We start from the raw sequence: 18,738 nt of genomic DNA, 5'->3' as shown, positions 1-18,738 counted from the left end.
TGCACGCAACACACAGGAAGAGAAAACATCCCTCGATCAGACCTGGAGCATCGCAGTCAGGCCGGCATGAACGCCCTTCAGCCATCGTCCTCTCTCCTCCAATTCCCTCGCCATGGCGCCGTCGACGCCGCGTTGCCGCTTGGCCTCCTTGGCCTCGTCGACGATTTTCCTCTTCTTCTCCTCCAACGGGCCCAATCCCGCCTCGAGACGCTTGACCTCGCGCTGCTTTCGGGGCAATGCAGATCGGAGCTCCGCCAACTCACGATCTAGTTCGGCGAGCTCGGCTTCGCGTTCAGAGAGGAGCGCCTGAGTGGCAGGAAGCGACAGGTTCATTTCCGGATCTGTAGACGCGGGTTCCTGCGCAGCGCGCAACGAGGCGATGTGGGCGTCCAGATACTCGATTTCGTCCGGCAGGGTAGCCAGCTGCGTGCTCTGGAGCTGCACAATCTCGTAGGCTTTTTCGTCTAGTCAGTAAAAAAGCCTCAACCGTAGACATGAGTAGTAGACGGAAAAGACCCACTCTGCGCCAGTCTCCGCGCCATATCCCCGAGTTCAGCAATCATATCCTCCATCGCGACCTTCTTTCTCTTCAGCGTAGCTTTCGCCTCCTTGAGCTCCTCCTCCAATTCATCATTCTGCGCCGCCGTCACCAGCTCCGGCGGATCGGCCACGATGGCCTTGAGAAACCGCTCTTTGGTCACTTGCTCGACGTACGAGAACCGTAACTTGGCGAATAAATCCTTGTAATGCGCCAATTCGGCATCGAGCGACGCGGGCGTGAGTTTCTGCTCGTCGTTGTTTTCTGTCTCGGCACTGTTCGACGACGACGTGGCAGAGAGTGGCGCACGAGCTGCTTTGGACACCGAAGTAGACGACGATGACGACAGGATAGGTTCAGCGAGCGAGAGAATCGACAGGTCGGCGGGCGTGTTCAGCGTCGCCAGCGCGTCTTCGAGGACAACAGCTTGTGACGGCATTGCTTGTTGTCGATCTCTTCTTATCCTCTTCGAATCGGAAAAATGTGTGAATCCTCGTGTGGGGATATCGAGGGGGGTATTAGATTTTGTGGATGGATGGTTTTTGTTTTTTCGTCGGAGCATTTGTTTACTTTGGCCTTGTACAGTAAACTCAAGTGTTGCAGTCGAACCCAAGACATGTGAAATCCCTTGGTCCGTGGGGAGTGCACGGGCTATTTGTGGAGAGAATGTTATCTTACCTTATCTTTCTCCGACTTGTTCTTTTCGTCTTTGCCTGAGGTGCTCTTGATGGAGACAATACTTACTCTAACTCTACCGATTAATCCATCCATTGAAGAGATACTGAAAGGTACCTAGGTGGCATCGACAGGCGACGTCTACTCGGACGACATTGCAGCCGAGCTACTCGAGCCAACTCATCGGCGGCGATTAGACTCAGTCTCAGACACAAGTTTGTCGAGCAAGAGGTGAACGAGAGCACATTCCCGGAATCATCATCCTTTACTACCTTACTGATCAAGGTACGCTGGCCTGTTGGTCAAGACACGCAGCTTTACCAATTGATGAATACCCGATCTTCACAACATGCGGATTGGTAGAAGCCAAATCACAGAGCTCAAAAGATAGATAGTGTCGCTACCATAAGAAACGTTGCACTGCAATTCCCAAAGTTTTTGTATAATACATTTTGTTCTTCTTGCAGCAGCAGCAGCAGCAGCAGCAGCATCCGGACATAAAAGGAGCCCGGATCGAAAACTTGAGATAGTTGGATGAGCTCCCCAAAAAAAAACCAATACAGCTGGGAATAAATTTACCCCCTAGCAGTGTAACCCCTGAAAATAAACAATGTAGGTATATTGCAGCAACAGAAACAGCAAACAAAAAACAATTAATCAATAAAGTGAGCCAAAAGACACCTCGAGGGATGGTTGATGCTCGATCGACAAGAACAACGACGACAACAAACAATTACAGCAAAAAGACCGTCCGTCGTCGTCGGACAGCCTGCGGGGATTCTTTCATGTCTCTCACTCTCATGCAATTCGTCTCACTCGTGACGACTGGTAAAGGGACTCACTACGCCCCTACCGTTGGGAGTCACCGTGTGCCTGGTTGAGCCTGAACCCGACGTGCTCGGTCTGCTCTCGTCTTCGTCCTCGGCAAGACCACGTCGCCAGTTGGCCAGACCGCCCCCACCGAATTCATTGGGTGCGGTACCACTAGTCGGTGTCTTGTCGTAATCGAGACCGCCGCCGCTGCTGCTTAGACGGTAGCTCTTGTTGGTTGTCTCCCAATGAGACCTCAGAGCATCGAGCTCAGATGCCAGACTGTCGAGAGCAAGGCTATTGCGTCCGTCCGCAAGGTCGTCGTGGCCACCTTCAGCTTCCGAAGGTGCTATACTCTGTGAATACATGCTGTCGCCACCCAGGGACTCGCCGCGACGGTGAGTCATCAGATGTGTGGGAGCATTGACCGTCGTCATGCTGGAATCACTGAACCCTCGGTGGTGCCCTGATCCGTTGGTGTTGTAATGCTGTGAGGATTGGCGGCGATAGTTGTCAACCGAAGACTCGACCTGGTCCAGTAGTAGCTTGACTTTGTTTTCCGCCAGATGAGCCCGCTCCTCTAGCACGTTGTTCTCGCGTTGCAGACGCTCAAGGTCAGCGCGAGACGCAGCATTAGTCGCCTGCAGGCTGGTGAGGTCAGCACGCGCACTGTCGTGAGAAGAGCGCAACTGGTGGATATCACTCTCCCTGCTACCAAGTTCGGTATGCAGCTCCTGAATCTTTGCCTCGAACTCTGTCTGCGTTCGCTCCAGGTCACGTCGAAGGCCATCTCTCTCCTGCTCCCACCCGGCGGGTGTCTGACTCCTTGTGCCATCTCTTGTCTTGTAACTCTCCAACTCTTTCTGGTAGTCGACAGCTTGGTTCTTAACCCGCTGCAGCTCTTGCTTCATCTTACTCAGCATCTTCTCCGTGCCACGCAAATACTTGACGGCAGCTTGATGGTCTTGATCCAACGCAGTGAGTTTCTCCTCGTACTCCTTACGCGTCAATCCTTCGCGATCTTGGATATCTTCGAGATGCGCTTTCATGTCATCATGCGACTTGAGCGAAGCCTCAAGCTCTTGCTCGAGTTCCTTCACTCGCTGCAGGTCGGGGGTGCTGAAACGCATCTGGGATGCTGGTGAATCAAGAACTCTGGACTTGCGAGCTTCCGTGGGGTTGACACCTCGCTCGGCAAGGATGTTCTTCAGAGCACCATGCTGGACGGCGATAGCATTAGTCTCGAGTTGCTGGCTCTGGATCTGTTGTTGCAGCTCTGCCTTCTCCTCGTTGAGCGTCTTCGCCTCTTTGAGAGCAGTCTGGAGCTGTTTCCTGATGCTCAAGCCTTCCCGACTGGCCTGCTCCTGGTAGGCTTCGAGACCAGCGATCCTTTCCTCTGCGCGACGAAGTTTCTCTGATGCCGAGTCGGCAGCAGCTTGGTTCTGTCGTACCATAGCGTTCGCAGAATCAACTTGCTGTTGAAGGATCGTGACACGCTCCTCGACCAAGGACCCTCCGTCGATATCGCGGCTGGTATACTTATCCAAGCTTTCCAGCACAGCTTGGCGATGTGTAGCCGCCTCGGCTGCGTTCTTCTCGGCGAGCTCAGAGGCAGCTCGAAGACGTCTAGATGTCGTTTCAAGCTCGTTCGTACGCTCGTCGTGCTGGGTTTTGAGAAGATTGTACTTTTCTTCAAGCTCATCGCGTGCGGCACGCTCTTCCGTAAGCTTCTGCTCGAGCAAGTTGGCTTTCTCCGTCGAAGCTGCTAACGATTCGCGCAGGGAGGACAGGATTGAGCTGTGAGTTCTGGACTGTTCCAAAATGCTGGTGTGCTTCGTGTTCAGTTCCTTATGATCCACAATCAAGAGCTGATGTGCCGAAGAGACTTCACTGAAATTTGCAGCAACTTCTCTCGACGCTTTCTGGGCTTCATGAAGTTCACCGCGCAGAGTTTCAATCACGGAGGCGTGTTGTTGCCTGTCGTTATCCAACTCCGTGACGCGCTTCTGGGCAGCTTCCGCGGTCTCCTCGGCTACTTCGCGCGCTGTCTTCTCTGCTTCTATCTCATGGATCAGGCTGTCAAGTTTGCGTGAAAGCTCAGCCTGAGCTGCAAGAGACGACGCCAATCTTCTATTCATTTCGCCCGCTCGGTCGGCATCTGGCGTTCCCTCACGTTCATCATTGAGAAGTGGCGAACTACCGCCTTGTGCGGCCAGCTTGGCTTTCGCAAAGACAGCCTCATTTATGGCGGCATCTCTCTGCTTCTCAACTTCTGCGATTCTTGCCGCTGCCGCACTTGCCTGACTCTCAATAGACCCTTGCACCTTGCCAAGCTCAGCACGCATCCTGAGAAGAGCTTCGACGAGAGGTCTATCTTCCTCGGTAAAAGCATCCGCAGAGCGTTCATCAAGCGCAGGGCTGTTCGTTGTGCTACGCGAGTACCCGGCCTTGCGAGCAAGAGCAAGCTCAGATGCATACCAGGCGTTCTTGCTCTTTTCCGTTTCCAGCTCTTTCGATAGATTATCAGTCAGTTGATTCAGAGCAGGTGATGAGCCGACACCACTATCGACGAAGCCGCCACGGTCATTGCTCTGTCGGGAGTCTAGCACCCTCCCAGAGGGATGCTGCTCATCAGTAGAGGCGCGAGGACCCTCCTCCACGTGTTGAGGATGCTGCTGTGCTTGCTGTGTCTCTTGAGGTTGCGGTGGTTGCTGTGGTTGTTGCGGCTGCTTCCCTACCGAGGCGGATCTGTTGGGCGCAGCAGAGTCGACGTTGGTCTGGGGCTCGGCGACAGGGAATGGCTGATAAGTAGAAGGCTTGGCAATTTGCTCGACAACTTCTCGTTGCTCAGGATGGTTTTGCTCAGGATAGCTTTGCTCGAGTCCGGCGGTAGGTGATGAAACGCCGTGGCGGTCTCTTGGTACCATTGTGTTGTCGGGAGATGTGACCATACGGTCCATGGGCAGAAACGCTGGGGCGTCAGCAGTGGGACTGAAAGCACGATCTGGTCTCTCCGGCCGGGTTGGTTGTCGACTCTGGGGACTCTGAACTCGCGGCGTTGATGCGCCAGACATGGGTTGGCTGGACATCCCTGCGGCCCGTGGCAGACGAGAGCCGCCGTTTGCGACGTCGTTGACACGCGGTGCCGGCGAAGGTCCATCTCTGCCGATGCGGCGAGAACCGTCAAAGCCAGAGTCAACGTGGTCTCGAGGCGGTATGGCGCGAGTCATCGGGATGCCACTGGGCTTCTCTCCGCTGGGTCTCCGATGTCCTTGAACACGTTGTTCCACAGGTGTCTGTGACTGTGAGTCGGCTGGATATCTAATCTTACTTGTATCCAGGAAGTAGGCGCGGCTTAGCTCACCAGCGTCACGGGGCGCCGAGCTGGGCTCGCCGCCAACCACGACAATGTGTTTGCCAAAAGCTGTCATGCTATGGCCGGATCGAGGTGATGGTGAAGGCCCCATGTTCTGAAACGTGTACCAACGTCTGGAAGAGATGCGGAATGCGGCCAAGTCCCCAAGATCATTACCCTCTTCGGTCCTACCTCCAAGAACGTACATGACGTCGCCAACCAAGGCAGCAGCATGACCCTCTCTGGCAGCAGGTATGTAGCCTATACACTCTAATTGCGTCCATGAGTTTGTTTTGGGGTCGTAAGACCAGACGTCGTTGAACCAGGTTACGCCATCAGTGCCACCAAATCTGAGGTGGGTCAGAGTCAGTATTGAACGACAAGCCAAGGCTCGGAAGGCGAAACTCACAGATATAACCTATCATTCCATGTCACAATCGAGTGGTTAGTGCGAGCAGGCGGGATTTGGCCATGAGGCGGGCCACCGTCGATTGTGTTCTGTATCAGCACTTCCCAGCGATTGCTGGCTTGTTGGAGCGCGTTCAGGTCGAAGGCGACTAGATCATTGAAGAAGAATCCCTCGACTTGCCCACCGAAGATGTAGATCTTGCTACCCAGGATATTTAAGGAATGACCGTAGCGACCAGGTGGACGTGGGCCTGCCGGGACAGCTCTGGACCATTGTTTCGTAGAGGTATTCAGAAGATAAAGTGTATCGTCAAGCATATCCGTCTCTTCGGTTTTGGTGTCACCACCAAAGACGATGAAGGCATTTCCGACGAGCAAACTGGCGTGTCCAACTCTAGGGCCCGGACCTTCGGAGGTGGTAGAGACGGGATAACAGGTCAGAGCAGCAGGAGCTGCCTCCAACATCCATAAATCACCCTTGACGGTGGAACCATTTATCAGACCTCCCATGATGTAGATAGCGCCATCCTTGGACGCAACAGAGTTGACCGCAGCACCGTAGCGTGGAAATGGATGATTGATAGGGACGGTGAAGGCAACGCTGCGCTGCGACCATGGATATGGAGAGGGATCCTGAGAAGGCCGTGGAGGACCCATTGCCATACGACCAGGCTGCTGTTTATTAGATTGAGTGCGCAACGCAGAATTAGCGCGCGCCCGACTCACATTCACATCGCTATCGGCGCGGTCGCGCATGACTTTCTGCTCCGGGCTTGGGGTGTGACTTGCTTTCTCCATGCGCATGGCGTTGTCGGCCAGGTTGCGCAAAGAAGTCTTCTCGTCGAGAGAATTTATGGTGCTGACACTAGTGCCAGGTGTGGGAGTGTGCTGTGCTCTAGCATCTCGTACTGCCTGGGATCCATTCAAAGTTGGAATCTGAGAGCCCGGTCCTCCACCATCAGAGGATCTCTGAGGTCGTACAGCGGCAGGCAGAGCGGACGGTGGCGGTTGTGAAGGTGGTTGCGGCTGCTGCTGTTGTGGGTGTTGTTGTTGTTGTTGTTGTTGTTGTTGTTGTTGTTGTTGCTGCTGTTGCTGCTGCTGCTGCTGCTGCTGTTTTTTGGACTTAAACAGGAATGACATTGTGGCTTATAGGCCTTGGCCAAGCCGAGTGCGGGTGTAAATTAAATTGATTATGCGAACATCCAGGAGCAGGTGGTCTTCGTTTCTGTACAAGGAGGTAGCAGAATGTTGCGACAATTTACTGAAGCAATGGCAGAGATGGAAACAGGAGGCAATGGCGGGCGAATTCGCGATGATGATCGTCGTCGATTGGTGACGGTGTCGGTCAGCTGCGACAGACAGCAGCGAATCCCTGTTTTCAGTTACAGTAAGGGTAATGTGTTTCTAGTCGTCAATCGTTTCCGTTCCAGCGGGGGAGGGCTATAGGAGAGCGACGGGCACGGCAGCACGACGACGGGGGAGCAGCGAAGGACACGGCGGGGAAAGAGAGGCAAGTGGGAGATGAAGAATAGAAAGGGAGAGGGAGAGGATGATTGGAGAGAATAGGACGAAGGAATGAATTGAATGAATGAATTATTGTCGTAGTCGTTTCGGCAGGCAGGCAGGCAGGCAGGCAGACGGGGCAGGCAGGTACTGGTAGATCGAACGTTGCGCGTTCAAGGAAATAATGTTTGGGAAGGCTGGGAAGTGTCATGTGCTGTAATTGGCCAGCGAGAGCGCCAGTGAGCCAGGCACCGCCATCCGTCTACGGAGGTATTCACTCTCGACAGCAGAACACGACACGATGCGAGCACGCAGCACAAACATCAAAAACACAGGGCACACTCTTTGCATTGTTCACCCACTGTGACCCGTCTTCGCCGTGATGGACAACCCTTCGGCTTCGGACCTCCCCACAGATGCCATGAGACACGATTTAGATTATGGGTGTCCCTGCGTGCGGTGAACCCTTTATCGGTATGATGTATAGCATGCTAATGTTAAATCTCCCTTCATATCGCAATGCACCTTTTCGTATTGTTGGGAGCCGCTTATAGAAGATCTGTTTATCGATCACCCACATTCGGGACAATGGCATCACTGAATGTTTCCGGAGTAAGGTTTCTTGCTCTGGTCTACTTTACTTCATCACCAAAACTTCATATTTTTGTTGCTAGACCTCGCAAGGAACATCCATGACCTCGGAACCTGAAGCTACTAGATTTTGGCCATCTCGTCAATGGACATTGACACCGTCATGGCTGCCTTAGTCAATTACCTTATACAAAGCCATATTTTCGTCGCTTGGCGTTCGTTGTACAAAGCACGGTGTCTTAGAAATCCAAACAAGTCTGGTCATCTCGCGCAAGACTGTTCGCGACTGGCAGCAGAGTCTGCTGGAGTAATACGAGCAGGGCGGAATGGTGATGCTTGCGAAATACAGTAGGTAACATACTGTACCGTCCAGACATTGCAGGGATCTCGGTGAGACTGTGGCCACGGATATTATCGCTGTAGATTGGACGGCCAGTTGAACCGATCGGAAGCTGTCCCTATTCCAGCCAAGATCCGACGCGTTGGCGACTGCAGGTACAAGTACAGCAAGTTTGTGGAATATTTCAGCCAGAGACATGACCGAGGAGGCACTATGCAAGCAGACGTCAGAATGTCATCTATATATACGAGTGTCACGACTTGTAGTATCGCAATGGGGAAATTGTGCTCAATGGTGAATTTTCTGGTTTTGGGCAGATTTGAACATGCTTAGCATCATTAATCATGAGACGGCATGAATTACCTGACAGCAGTGAGGACCCTCAATCCCTCGACGCGTCAAGCACCCAAGGTACGGGGTACCTTACCTACCTTACTGTAGGTACTCTAGTAGCCATGAACTAGTCCCAGAGAAGACTATCCTGACTAGCTGCCGCAATGGAGGAAGAACAGGCCTTGGGCCAGTACGGAGTCCCGGTGCAGTAAGGTACAGTCCAGTACACAATATCAGGCCTGTGCTGGCTCCTACCGCCAATTCGCTGTTGGAGATTCCGCTCCGCAACTTTACTGTAAGTGGTGTGCAGAGAGCAAGTGCAATACGGTCAAATGCATGCAATTGTACAGAAGAGTAGGTAGATAGAGAGCTATCGTTGTTGTAATATCAAGGTACCCTTCCCATACATGTCAGAATAGCGTGTCTTTTTGCTCGCACAGCAGAACGCATGCGCGCATACATACATACATACATACATAATATCCAAGCCACCTCGTTCATCTGGACTGACCTATAGCTAGCTGCCTTATCTCTCACCATCGATCACTACCTCACTCGTACCACTCGACTTGCTCTCTATACCGGCACAACGTCGCACCTGCAGCTGCAGCTGCCCCTCTCCAGCTCTTCACCACCACACAAATTACCTATCCCACAGTCTACGCCAGGCAGAACATGCCTCTGGATTATGCATCTTGGCGCGCATACTGATCTTTGAAAGCTGAGAAAGATCCAACACATTCGTTAAGGCTGATGCTGGCTTCGGCGTCCCTCATTCATAACCACTACCGCGCATTATGAGGGTGGGCATGCTTGGAGAAGAGGCCGCGGGCGGTCACCGAGCGAAGCATCCTCAGCCGGTCCTTGATCCATTACCTAATGACCTGTATGAGGGTAGCATCGCGGACTCCCGCCGACGAAATAGCGAAGGTCTTGTGTACCCAGCCACTGACAACCGCATTGTTCCCATTCTCGCCGCCGCCCCCAACCGTCAAGGTGTCGACGACCTCCCACAGAGCCCCGCCTTCGCGAATCGTGTCCGAGACCGAAGCGCTCGTGAGGGCCGCAATGTCAGCCCCGAGAAGCCCAGCCTATATCGGGCCAAGAGTGACTTTGGTCCACGAAATGAACGACGGGAGTCCGAGGACCACTCCGGTCATCAGACCCCTTCCTCTCCCCTTGCCGAGGAGGGCGCAAAGTTCAGAATGCGCCACGGATTCGAGGCCCAACTCCAGTCTGACGAGCAGGCGAATCTATTGTCCCAGGTCTGAGAAGAGCTTCTAAGCTGATGCTGCCAAATACTGATCTTGTCGTCACAGACCTTCTACATGTACTATACCGACAAGCGCCATGAGACCGCAGGCAACCCCAGAGATGCCAAAGAGGACGACTACCAGGTACAGGAATGGCGCATGAAAGATCGATTGAAGACCGTTTCGGCTCTCCTTGCAGTCTGCTTGAACATCGGTGTCGACCCACCCGATGTCATCAAAACCAATCCGTGTGCGCGGATGGAGTGCTGGATCGATCCTCTGGGCAGCGATGGACCACCCGGTTCTGGTGGTGCGAATCCGCAGATTGGGAAGAACCTCCAGACCCAGTACGAGAGCTTGAGCATGAGAACGCGCTACAAGCTCGTCATGGATCCCAGCATCGACGAGATGAAGAAATATTGCCAGACTATGCGTAGAACCGCCAAGGACGAACGTGTACTCTTCCACTACAACGGACATGGCGTTCCAAAGCCCACGGGAGCCGGAGAAATATGGGTGTTCAACAGATCTTTCACTCAATACATCCCCATCTCATTGTACGACCTGCAAAGCTGGCTCGGCGCTCCAGGACTTTTCGTGTGGGACTGCTCCGCGGCTGGTCTGATCATCAAAAACTTCCATCCTTGCATCAAGAAGCACGAGAACGACCAGATCGAGGCCCGTCGCAGAGACCCACAGGCTCCGATCATGAATTGGAGTGACTGCATACATCTAGCCGCCTGTCGAGAAGACGAAACACTGCCCACGAATCCCGACTTACCTGCCGACATCTTTACCTCTTGCCTTACCACTCCTATCGAGATGGCAGTGCGCTTCTTCATTCTGCAGAACCCATTGCCGGGTGGTCCATCTCTGGCAGAGGGTCGTAATATCCCAGGTAAGATATCAGAACGAAGAACGCCTCTTGGCGAACTGAACTGGATTTTCACTGCCATTACCGATACCATCGCATGGAACTGTCTACCCAAGCCTTTGTTTAAAAAACTCTTCCGACAAGATCTCATGGTCGCCGCGCTATTTCGTAACTTTCTGCTGGCGCAACGCATCATGCGCAAATATCACTGTCACCCTCAATGTTATCCTGGTATTCCTGATACCCATGACCATCCGCTATGGCAGAGCTGGGATTATGCTCTCGAGATGATCCTCGCCCAGCTTCCAGACTTAATACAGCAGGGCAAGGACAACAAGGAACTCGAGTACCAACACTCTGAATTTTTTGCCCACCAGTTGAGTGCATTCGAGGTCTACCTTGGCCAAGGCGCTATGGAAAAGAAGATTCCTGAACAATTACCTATCGTTCTTCAGGTCTTGCTCAGTCAGGTCCATCGTCTACGCGCCCTTATTCTCCTAGGCAAATTCTTGGATCTCGGACCTTGGGCTGTGAATCTTGCCCTTAGTATCGGCATCTTTCCTTATGTGCTCAAGCTGTTGCAATCGCAGGCCATTGAGTTGAAACCTGTCATGGTCTTCATCTGGACTCGTATACTGGCCATCGACCAGTCATGTCAAGCCGACCTTCTCAAGGATAACGGCTACGCTTACTTTATCAATATCATCAGTCCCCAAACCGGCATACCTGTTGGTAACATGGCTGAACATCGTGCCATGTGTGCATTCATAATAGCAATGTTCTGCAAGGACTTCCGACCTGGACAGAACGTGTGTCTCAACACTAATCCGGAGCTTATCGACAGCCTACTCAGCCATCTAGTAGACATGGAAAATCCACTCCTACGGCAGCACTCGTGCCTGTGCATCAGTATGCTCTGGTACGATTTCCCAGAAGCCAAATGGCAAGGCATCCGATCACAGGCCCACATGAGGTTGTGCGATCTGGCATTGGACCCGGTTCCTGAGGTAAGAACGGCGATACTGCACGCCTTGACGAGCTTCCTCGGCATCCCGGACGTGACCGATCTGGTCGCACGAGAAGAAGAGACTATCGCCTCTATAATACTTGCCATGGCAAACGATGGCAGCGTCATGGTACGCAAGGAGCTGCTCGTTTTCCACTCAACATTCATAGCGAGATACAAGAATAAGTTTGTGGTTGCTGCATACGAGCAGTTCGTGGAAGAGAACTCTGCTCAGGGTAACCACGGACCTCCATCCCCCCCGGTCATCGCCATGGCTGAACCAAATGGCGTTACCGAGCATAAGAGGAGCATGTCGGGCTATTTCCCTCCCATGGAGGCGCAGCCATCATCGCCGATCGTATACCAGGGCGGCAAGCCGGAGCTCGAGTCCAGCACCTCGAGACTCACAGTGTATTCTGCGATGTGGAAGCAAATACTCATCATGTCGGCAGATCCGCATCCAGAGGTGGCAAGGAATGCCACCATCATCCTCGACAACGTCCTCAGTGCGCTCTTCGATTCCCCATTGGGGTCATTCGTACACCAATTACTTGATGGCATGCCTGGACGGACCAGCAAACCCAGTCAGGAACCCAAGACTCCAATCGATGCGTCAAACAGATACAACGAGCTTCCTAGAGCTCCACCATCTCCAACACCATCAACGGAATCGAAGAGAGACGGCGGATACATTTCTGCAGGCCTCAGACGAACAGCCAGCATGGCAGCCTCTATCAAGAACCTAGCTTCGTTTGGCGTAAGCAAGGCCCCTGCCGATGGCAAGCCGGAATCGTCGTACCAAAGCCAGTCGATGCGTGGTCCTCTGATGCCACGACCCCGATCACAGGTGCCACTAGATTGGACGAAGCCTCCTGACTCGAACGATCCTCATTCATCGCGGTCGAGAAATCCGCCGGCAAAAGTGCCTACCGTAAGGTTCTTCGAGCCTCGTGATATGTCGCAACTACCAACAATCCCACTAAAGTCGACGTTTTTCCAATGGTCGGCGTCATACTTTAGAGAACCTCAGATGCGTCCCTCCGAAGCCGACGAACCGGGTTCGCTGGACTATAATGAGCGTTTGTGGCGAAGAAATCGTAATGACAAGATCATTGGAACCACACAGCCACTGAAAGACTTGGCCGGCTCAGGGCGATGGGATGTGCCGGCAGGTATTCTTACCAACTCGGCGCCGCCGATGAAGATGATGTTCCATCAATTCGAGGATCACCTTGCGGTTAGCGATGACCGCGACACGGTCACCATTTGGGATTGGCAGCACGAGCGACAACTGGCACGCTTCAGCGTCGGCAATCCACCCAGCAGCCGAATCAGCGAGATGCGCTTCATCAATGAGGACGATCAAGCACTGCTGATGACTGGAAGCTCCGATGGCGTGATCAAGATCTTCCGAAACTACGAGAGTCAGAAGGATGTCGAGCTGGTGGCCGCCTACAGGGCTCTGACGGATCTAGTGCCAAGCACACACAACGCGGGTCTCGTGTTTGAATGGCAGCAGGGCCAAGGCAAGGTACTTGTCGCCGGAGATCTTCGAGTGATCCGGGTATGGCAAGCAGGCAGTGAACTGAGCGTGGCAGACATTCCCGCACGGTCGGGGTCTTGCGTGACCAGCCTGACGTCGGACCAAGTCGAGGGCAACATATTCATTGCCGGATTCGGGGATGGCGCGGTGCGCGTGTATGATCAGCGAAACCGGCCGCAGGAGAGCATGGTGCGGGTGTGGAAGGAGCACAAGAGCTGGATTGTGGGATGTCACCTGCAACGTGGCGGCATGCGAGAGCTGGTGTCAGCCGAGCGAAGCGGCACCGTGAGACTATGGGATATCCGCAACGAGAAGAGCGTTGGTGTGGTCAAGGGCAAGGGTGATGGAGGATTGGGGACGACGAGAACACTGAGCGTGCACGAGCATGCGCCAGTGTTTGCAACGTAAGTGCCTTTTGTCCTGGTGGATGCAGTTCCGCTGTCTGAATGGTAGTATGGCTGACACGCAAGGCAGGGGCTCCTCACATAATGCCGTCCGCCTCTTCTCGACCAACGCCCTCGCCAGCGCGGGTGCTGACAGCGAGGCATCGGGCATCGTCAAGCCGTTGTCCACGATCGAGCCTTTCAGCAATTTCCTCCACACTAACGTTCTCTCGTCGCATCGACCGACTCCGATCGCTGCGACGGCGTTCCATCCGCATCGCATGATGCTCGCGTGCTCGACACTGACGGACGGGCACGTGTCGTTGTTCAAGTGTGCACCGAGAGAAGGTGCGGCGACGGGGCCTCACGGGCTGAGTAGAGCGAACAGCATTGTGGCGGAGTGGGATGGTTGAACGATATTATTGTATCGTTGTATAGCAGGTTAAGAAAGTGAGGAAGGGGTTGTGTTTTAATGTGGAAGAGATGTCGTTGTTGGCAGAGCATGGTTGAAAGAGGCATGAAGGGAACGACAGGACTACGTAGCGAGTTTGAATAGGCTCATGGAAAAAGAAAGAAAAATTAAATGCTTCATGACTTGATGTGTGCTTCAGGTCTTGGGTATCTATCTATCATGCACGGCTCTTGTTCTTGGTCTTGGACTTGGTTCCGTCGAGGGTGTTGGAGGAAGAAGCTCCCTGGGACAGAGCGAGAAAGGCCTCCTTTGCGCCTCTGGGAGCCTTATTCGACTTTTTCTTCTTGTGGGCTATGGTAGCCTCGCCGTCGTCGGCTGTATGTCTCTTCTTGCCCTTGGCTTTTGTTTTCTTCGGCGTCATCTCAGACGAGGCATCGGCGACTAGTGTTGACTGAGTTCCCTCATCTGCGCCATCCCCTTTGGCTCCATCATCATCATCATCATCATCATTTGCATTCTCGTCGTCCGCATTCGCATTGTCATCCTCGGCCCTTATCTTCTCCGCCGTATCCTCGAAGCGAATATGACTCCCGACCCTCTCACCCATATCCTCAAACTTCCTCTTCGCAGCCCCACGTTCCCTCTCCTTCATGTCCCTCCTCTGCCTATCATGCTCCTCATTGCCCGCCAGTCCAGCCTTGATGAACCTCCCCGCAGCGCCAGTGTCGAGTCTCGGCTTACCCGCAGCCTTCGAAGACGACGCATCTTCGGCCGCAGTGATTTTCTCGAAATAGTGTTTCGTGCGCACGAGCTCCTGAAAGACAGGGTGCGTCTTTGCGTCGACGCCGTTGAGGCGCAGGTAGGAGAAGAGCAGGGACTCGATGGCGTAGGTCGTCCAGACGTAGAGTTTGGCTTTGTCGAGCAGGGGCAGTTTCGAGGTGCTGGCGCTCAATGCGCTGGTTAGGAGCGGCGAGAGGGTTTCTTGCAGGCTGTCGATTGTGCTGCTTAGGGACGAGAGCTGCGGGGCGAGGTCTGTCACGTCCATGGTTTCGGTCGGGGGTCTCTATTTCTGGGATGTTTTGATGATTAGATGATGGAGTGATAGATGGATCAATTAAATGTTACACAAAAAGTTCAGATTGACCAAAGCTGGAGGCGGTAAGGGCGGAGGTGCATGAGTCAAACTCCGCATCTGCGCGATTCAGTCATCACTTCTGCAGCCAATCACGGGCTTCTCTTTAGTTCTGGAAGAGTCCGCCGTAATGACTGGAAGGTTGTACTCGTGGTTGTATAACATTGCCCCAGTTCTATTCACTTGCGCCGCCGCTTTGTACCATCTACATCGAAGAGAAACAATCACCAAGCAAGCCTTCTATCATCACACTCCAGCCCCTCCAGAATGCCTCGCCAGAACCGCCCTTCCGCCGCGCCTAGACGCCCTGCCGCCGCCCCTGCTCGTACTGGTAAGCAACAGCCCTGCCGGAATGCGCCTCACATCATCACTACGAGACCATCAGGAAGCTGACTTGTTTGGACAAACAGCTCCTGCTCCTCAACAGACCAGACAGGCTTCCACCGTCGCCCACCCTCCCCAGACCCAGCAGCCCCATGCCGCTCCCCCAGTCGCCGCTCCTCAGCAGAGCCAGGGTCCCGGTCTCTTCGGTCAGATGGCCTCGACTGCCGCGTACGTCGTGTTCCCTTTTTTCCCTTCAATAAGAACCCAACGGAAAAGAGAAACTGACAAACAAACAGTGGTGTAGCAGTCGGCTCCTCCATCGGCCACGCCATCGGAGGTTTCTTCGGCGGCGGCTCCAGCGCCGCCGCCCCGGCCGAGGCCTCGCCCGCCGCAGTCGCCAACCCAGACACGTACAACTCTTCCTCGTACCAGGCCCCCAAGCTCTGCGAGACGGACGTCACCAACTTCCGCAGATGCATGGACGAGAACTCCGGCTCGCTGACCATTTGCGGCTGGTACCTCGATCAGCTCAAGGCTTGCCAGGCTGCTGCTAGCCAGTACTAAATCTCTTTGCGTTGCGCTTGTACATAGGGTGTGGTGGCAGCGCGATGCGAAAGAAAGAGATTAGAACGAAAGTATTTGTTGTAACATAAGATGAGATGAAGAAGGAGCGAAGGAGCGAAAACCATACCATTGCATGCGTCAGCGTCAGCGCCAACTATATATATTTATATTCAACTCAACCATTGAACGGTTAACCAACCAACCACCTTCCCTCAATGCTACACTCCTTTTCCTTCCCGCTCGGTATTTTCCCCATCTCAACTCCATGCGTCCATGTCTTCCAACATCCGACCCTTATCGTCTCTCTCATCTCGTCTTGTTCTATATATCCCTCGGCATCAATAATCCGAAACTCCCGCTCCTGCCTCCCCTCCCGATCCAGATAAATCATCTTCAACCATGACGAATCGGTGGAAAGTAATCACAACCTACCAACCCCGTCCAAGCCGGCGCCTCTCTTGCCCACCACATTGTCCTGTTTCCTTCTGGAATTGGGTAAATCCGTCTTTCTCGTCGGTGGCCTGCTCTAGCAGGTTGTGATATGCGTCTTGTCTGCATCATCTGTTCTTGAGTCGAGGTAGAGAAACACCGTAATTACTCGCGGCTTGTATGTATGGTTGTGACCGGTGAGTGTTATCCATATCCTTTGTGCTAGGATAATGTTTCTTACTCCTTTTCCCTCGTTCGCTCATTCGCTCATATGCACATAACCCATACATAGCATCGTAAGTATTCATCCGATCCATTGAAAGAACAAAAGGTTCAAGGAAAAGGGAGTAATCAGAGACGAACTGTGACGGGGCGGAATTGATGGATCCTGGACAGGGTTGCCCTCTCGATTTCTCTGCAGTCATGGGACTTTTTCGTCCCTCGCGTGAGTTTGGCACACCAAGACTACATGTGGCATTGGTGGATGCGTGACTACTTGTCAAGAGCACGTAAACACAAGTCCAAGTGCAAGACTTCAGATATGACGTGGAAAATGCTTTCTGATTCGAATCAATTTGAGTTGCTTTCAGGGATAGGGAAATTGATTTATTAATTGAACTTCAGCAGATCACGAATCCCCCGCGCAACACAACATCCACCGCTTCATCCAATGCACCTGACTCTTTTCCTTCCCACCAGCACTCCCACTACGACGCACATCTACATTTATATCCACATTCGTCAACGCCACCGACGCCGACGGCGATGAATTCCTCGGTGTCCGCGACGTCGCGCTCTGGATCCTCGTCTTGACCTTTTGTCGTAGCGGCACGATCTCGTTGTCATCGTCCTCGAAGAAACTTCCCATCAGAGGCCATTGAGCCGAGGCCACCGACGAGTCGCTGATCCTCAGATGCGATGCAGAAGAAGATCGTCCGAGGGACTGTGTCATTGTCTCGTTTGACCAGCGCGACGTCGTCGGCGTCGACATACGAGTTGTCGTGAGTGAAGGTGGCAATGTGAGTGATGGCGTTGAACTGTGTATGCTTGACACGACGCGGACAGGTAGAGGTCGTTGGGGCCCTGTGCCGCTTGGGTATGAATTGCGCATCATCTCAGAGTCCATGCTGACGGCCGACACGTGCCGGGTCGAGGTGCATGAGTCGGCGCGAGAGCGCACCGAGGACGGAAGGGATACCTTGCGAGGCCGCGTCGGCTTGCCTGAAGTCCTCTCTGCGCCTGGCCCAGGTGTGCGTGGACCAGTGCCGACTGATCGATACGTCAAAGGTACGAAACTCTGCTCCGACAGTGAATCGGTCATCTGGCTAGGGAACAGAGAGAAAGTGGGCTTCCGCTGCGGGGACGCTTGCGATACGGGCTTGCATCCTGCTTCAGACGAAGTAGTAGGTGCCAGAGGTGGAGCTTGACCATTGAAACGCGATGATTGAGAAACAACCTCCGAGCCACCGCCCAGAATAGTAGCGTCGTAGTACTCAGGACGGACCCGTCGTTGACGATTCTCTTGCGGCCGTCTCTCCCGCACGGGCGAGTGATCACGCAGGTAGTAGTCCAACACATTTGACACTTCTGACTGTCGCGCACGCCTCGACGTGTCATACGATGCTTTGCGTGGTGTCAAGGGCTGATGAAGATCGACTCCGTCCACCTCGTTTGAAGCACCCGTCGATACTTGGGACTCGAGAAGATTGGCGTTGCGGTGATAAAACGCGTCTTCCAGTCTGTCAACCGGAGCTGGATGCGGTACATAGGATCGCGGGACTGATGGATGACTGTCACACGTAGACCGCGAGTCCTGAGGCTCATTGTATCTACGCGGTGTTGCCAAGCGCTCATCCCGAGGTCGTCTGCGAGAGGCAGCACCAGGTCCCGTACGCAGATTGTCACTGCTGGTACTTCTCAAAGGAGAGTTGTGAGGCGACGCCATGCTATGCTATGCTGCTTGTCTCGGATAATGAAAGAAGGTGATAATGATAGGAGATAACATCGATAACCGGACGTCGAGCGCATATTTGTATAACCCATGAATCTGTGCATGGTCCCGCCGCTTGCATAGAACAAGGGGCAGAATCGCAACAGTCGTGGCTCCAGATACCCACCTAGATCTATCCACAGGTAGTCCTACGCCGCACCATGACCATACAGTGGGGTTTATGCGCGACTGACCTGTGCAGACATTTAGCAAGGGGCTATCCGGAGCTACACTAAATGTCAGATGTGATCACCCTACCCCGTGGGGAAAGTGGC

General features: G+C 53.6%; 5 protein-coding genes across 5 annotated transcripts; 2 read left to right on the top strand and 3 right to left on the bottom strand.

Annotated features, from left to right (window-relative positions):
- Positions 1-36: 36 nt before the first annotated feature.
- On the bottom strand, positions 37-977 carry AAFC00_004108 (uncharacterized protein; the record flags this gene model as incomplete). The annotated part of the gene is made up of 2 exons (XM_069343691.1): positions 37-455; positions 521-977. 2 exons carry the CDS (start codon positions 975-977, stop codon positions 37-39), a joined length of 876 nt encoding a protein of 291 aa, XP_069202244.1.
- Positions 978-2,025: 1,048 nt separating this feature from the next.
- AAFC00_004107 (uncharacterized protein) lies at positions 2,026-6,926 on the bottom strand (the record flags this gene model as incomplete). The annotated part of the gene is made up of 3 exons (XM_069343690.1): positions 2,026-5,728; positions 5,788-6,458; positions 6,513-6,926. 3 exons carry the CDS (start codon positions 6,924-6,926, stop codon positions 2,026-2,028), a joined length of 4,788 nt encoding a protein of 1,595 aa, XP_069202243.1.
- A 2,424-nt stretch (positions 6,927-9,350) lies between these two features.
- On the top strand, positions 9,351-14,025 carry AAFC00_004106 (uncharacterized protein; the record flags this gene model as incomplete). The annotated part of the gene is made up of 3 exons (XM_069343689.1): positions 9,351-9,818; positions 9,873-13,633; positions 13,704-14,025. 3 exons carry the CDS (start codon positions 9,351-9,353, stop codon positions 14,023-14,025), a joined length of 4,551 nt encoding a protein of 1,516 aa, XP_069202242.1.
- A 216-nt stretch (positions 14,026-14,241) lies between these two features.
- Positions 14,242-15,069, bottom strand: AAFC00_004105 (uncharacterized protein; the record flags this gene model as incomplete). The annotated part of the gene is made up of 1 exon (XM_069343688.1): positions 14,242-15,069. One exon carries the CDS (start codon positions 15,067-15,069, stop codon positions 14,242-14,244), a length of 828 nt encoding a protein of 275 aa, XP_069202241.1.
- A 354-nt stretch (positions 15,070-15,423) lies between these two features.
- AAFC00_004104 (uncharacterized protein) lies at positions 15,424-16,044 on the top strand (the record flags this gene model as incomplete). Its single annotated transcript, XM_069343687.1, has 3 exons — positions 15,424-15,487; positions 15,567-15,708; positions 15,777-16,044. The coding sequence occupies 3 exons, from the start codon at positions 15,424-15,426 to the stop codon at positions 16,042-16,044; spliced, it is 474 nt and encodes a 157-aa protein (XP_069202240.1).
- Positions 16,045-18,738: the final 2,694 nt, after the last annotated feature.

The sequence above is a fragment of the Neodothiora populina genome, assembly GCF_041146345.1.
Source record: "Neodothiora populina strain CPC 39397 chromosome Unknown canker_contig_17, whole genome shotgun sequence".
NCBI lineage: Eukaryota > Fungi > Ascomycota > Dothideomycetes > Dothideales > Dothioraceae > Neodothiora > Neodothiora populina.
Note: the sequence above shows the minus strand (reverse complement) of the source record. Positions and strands in the feature narration are given on the sequence as shown.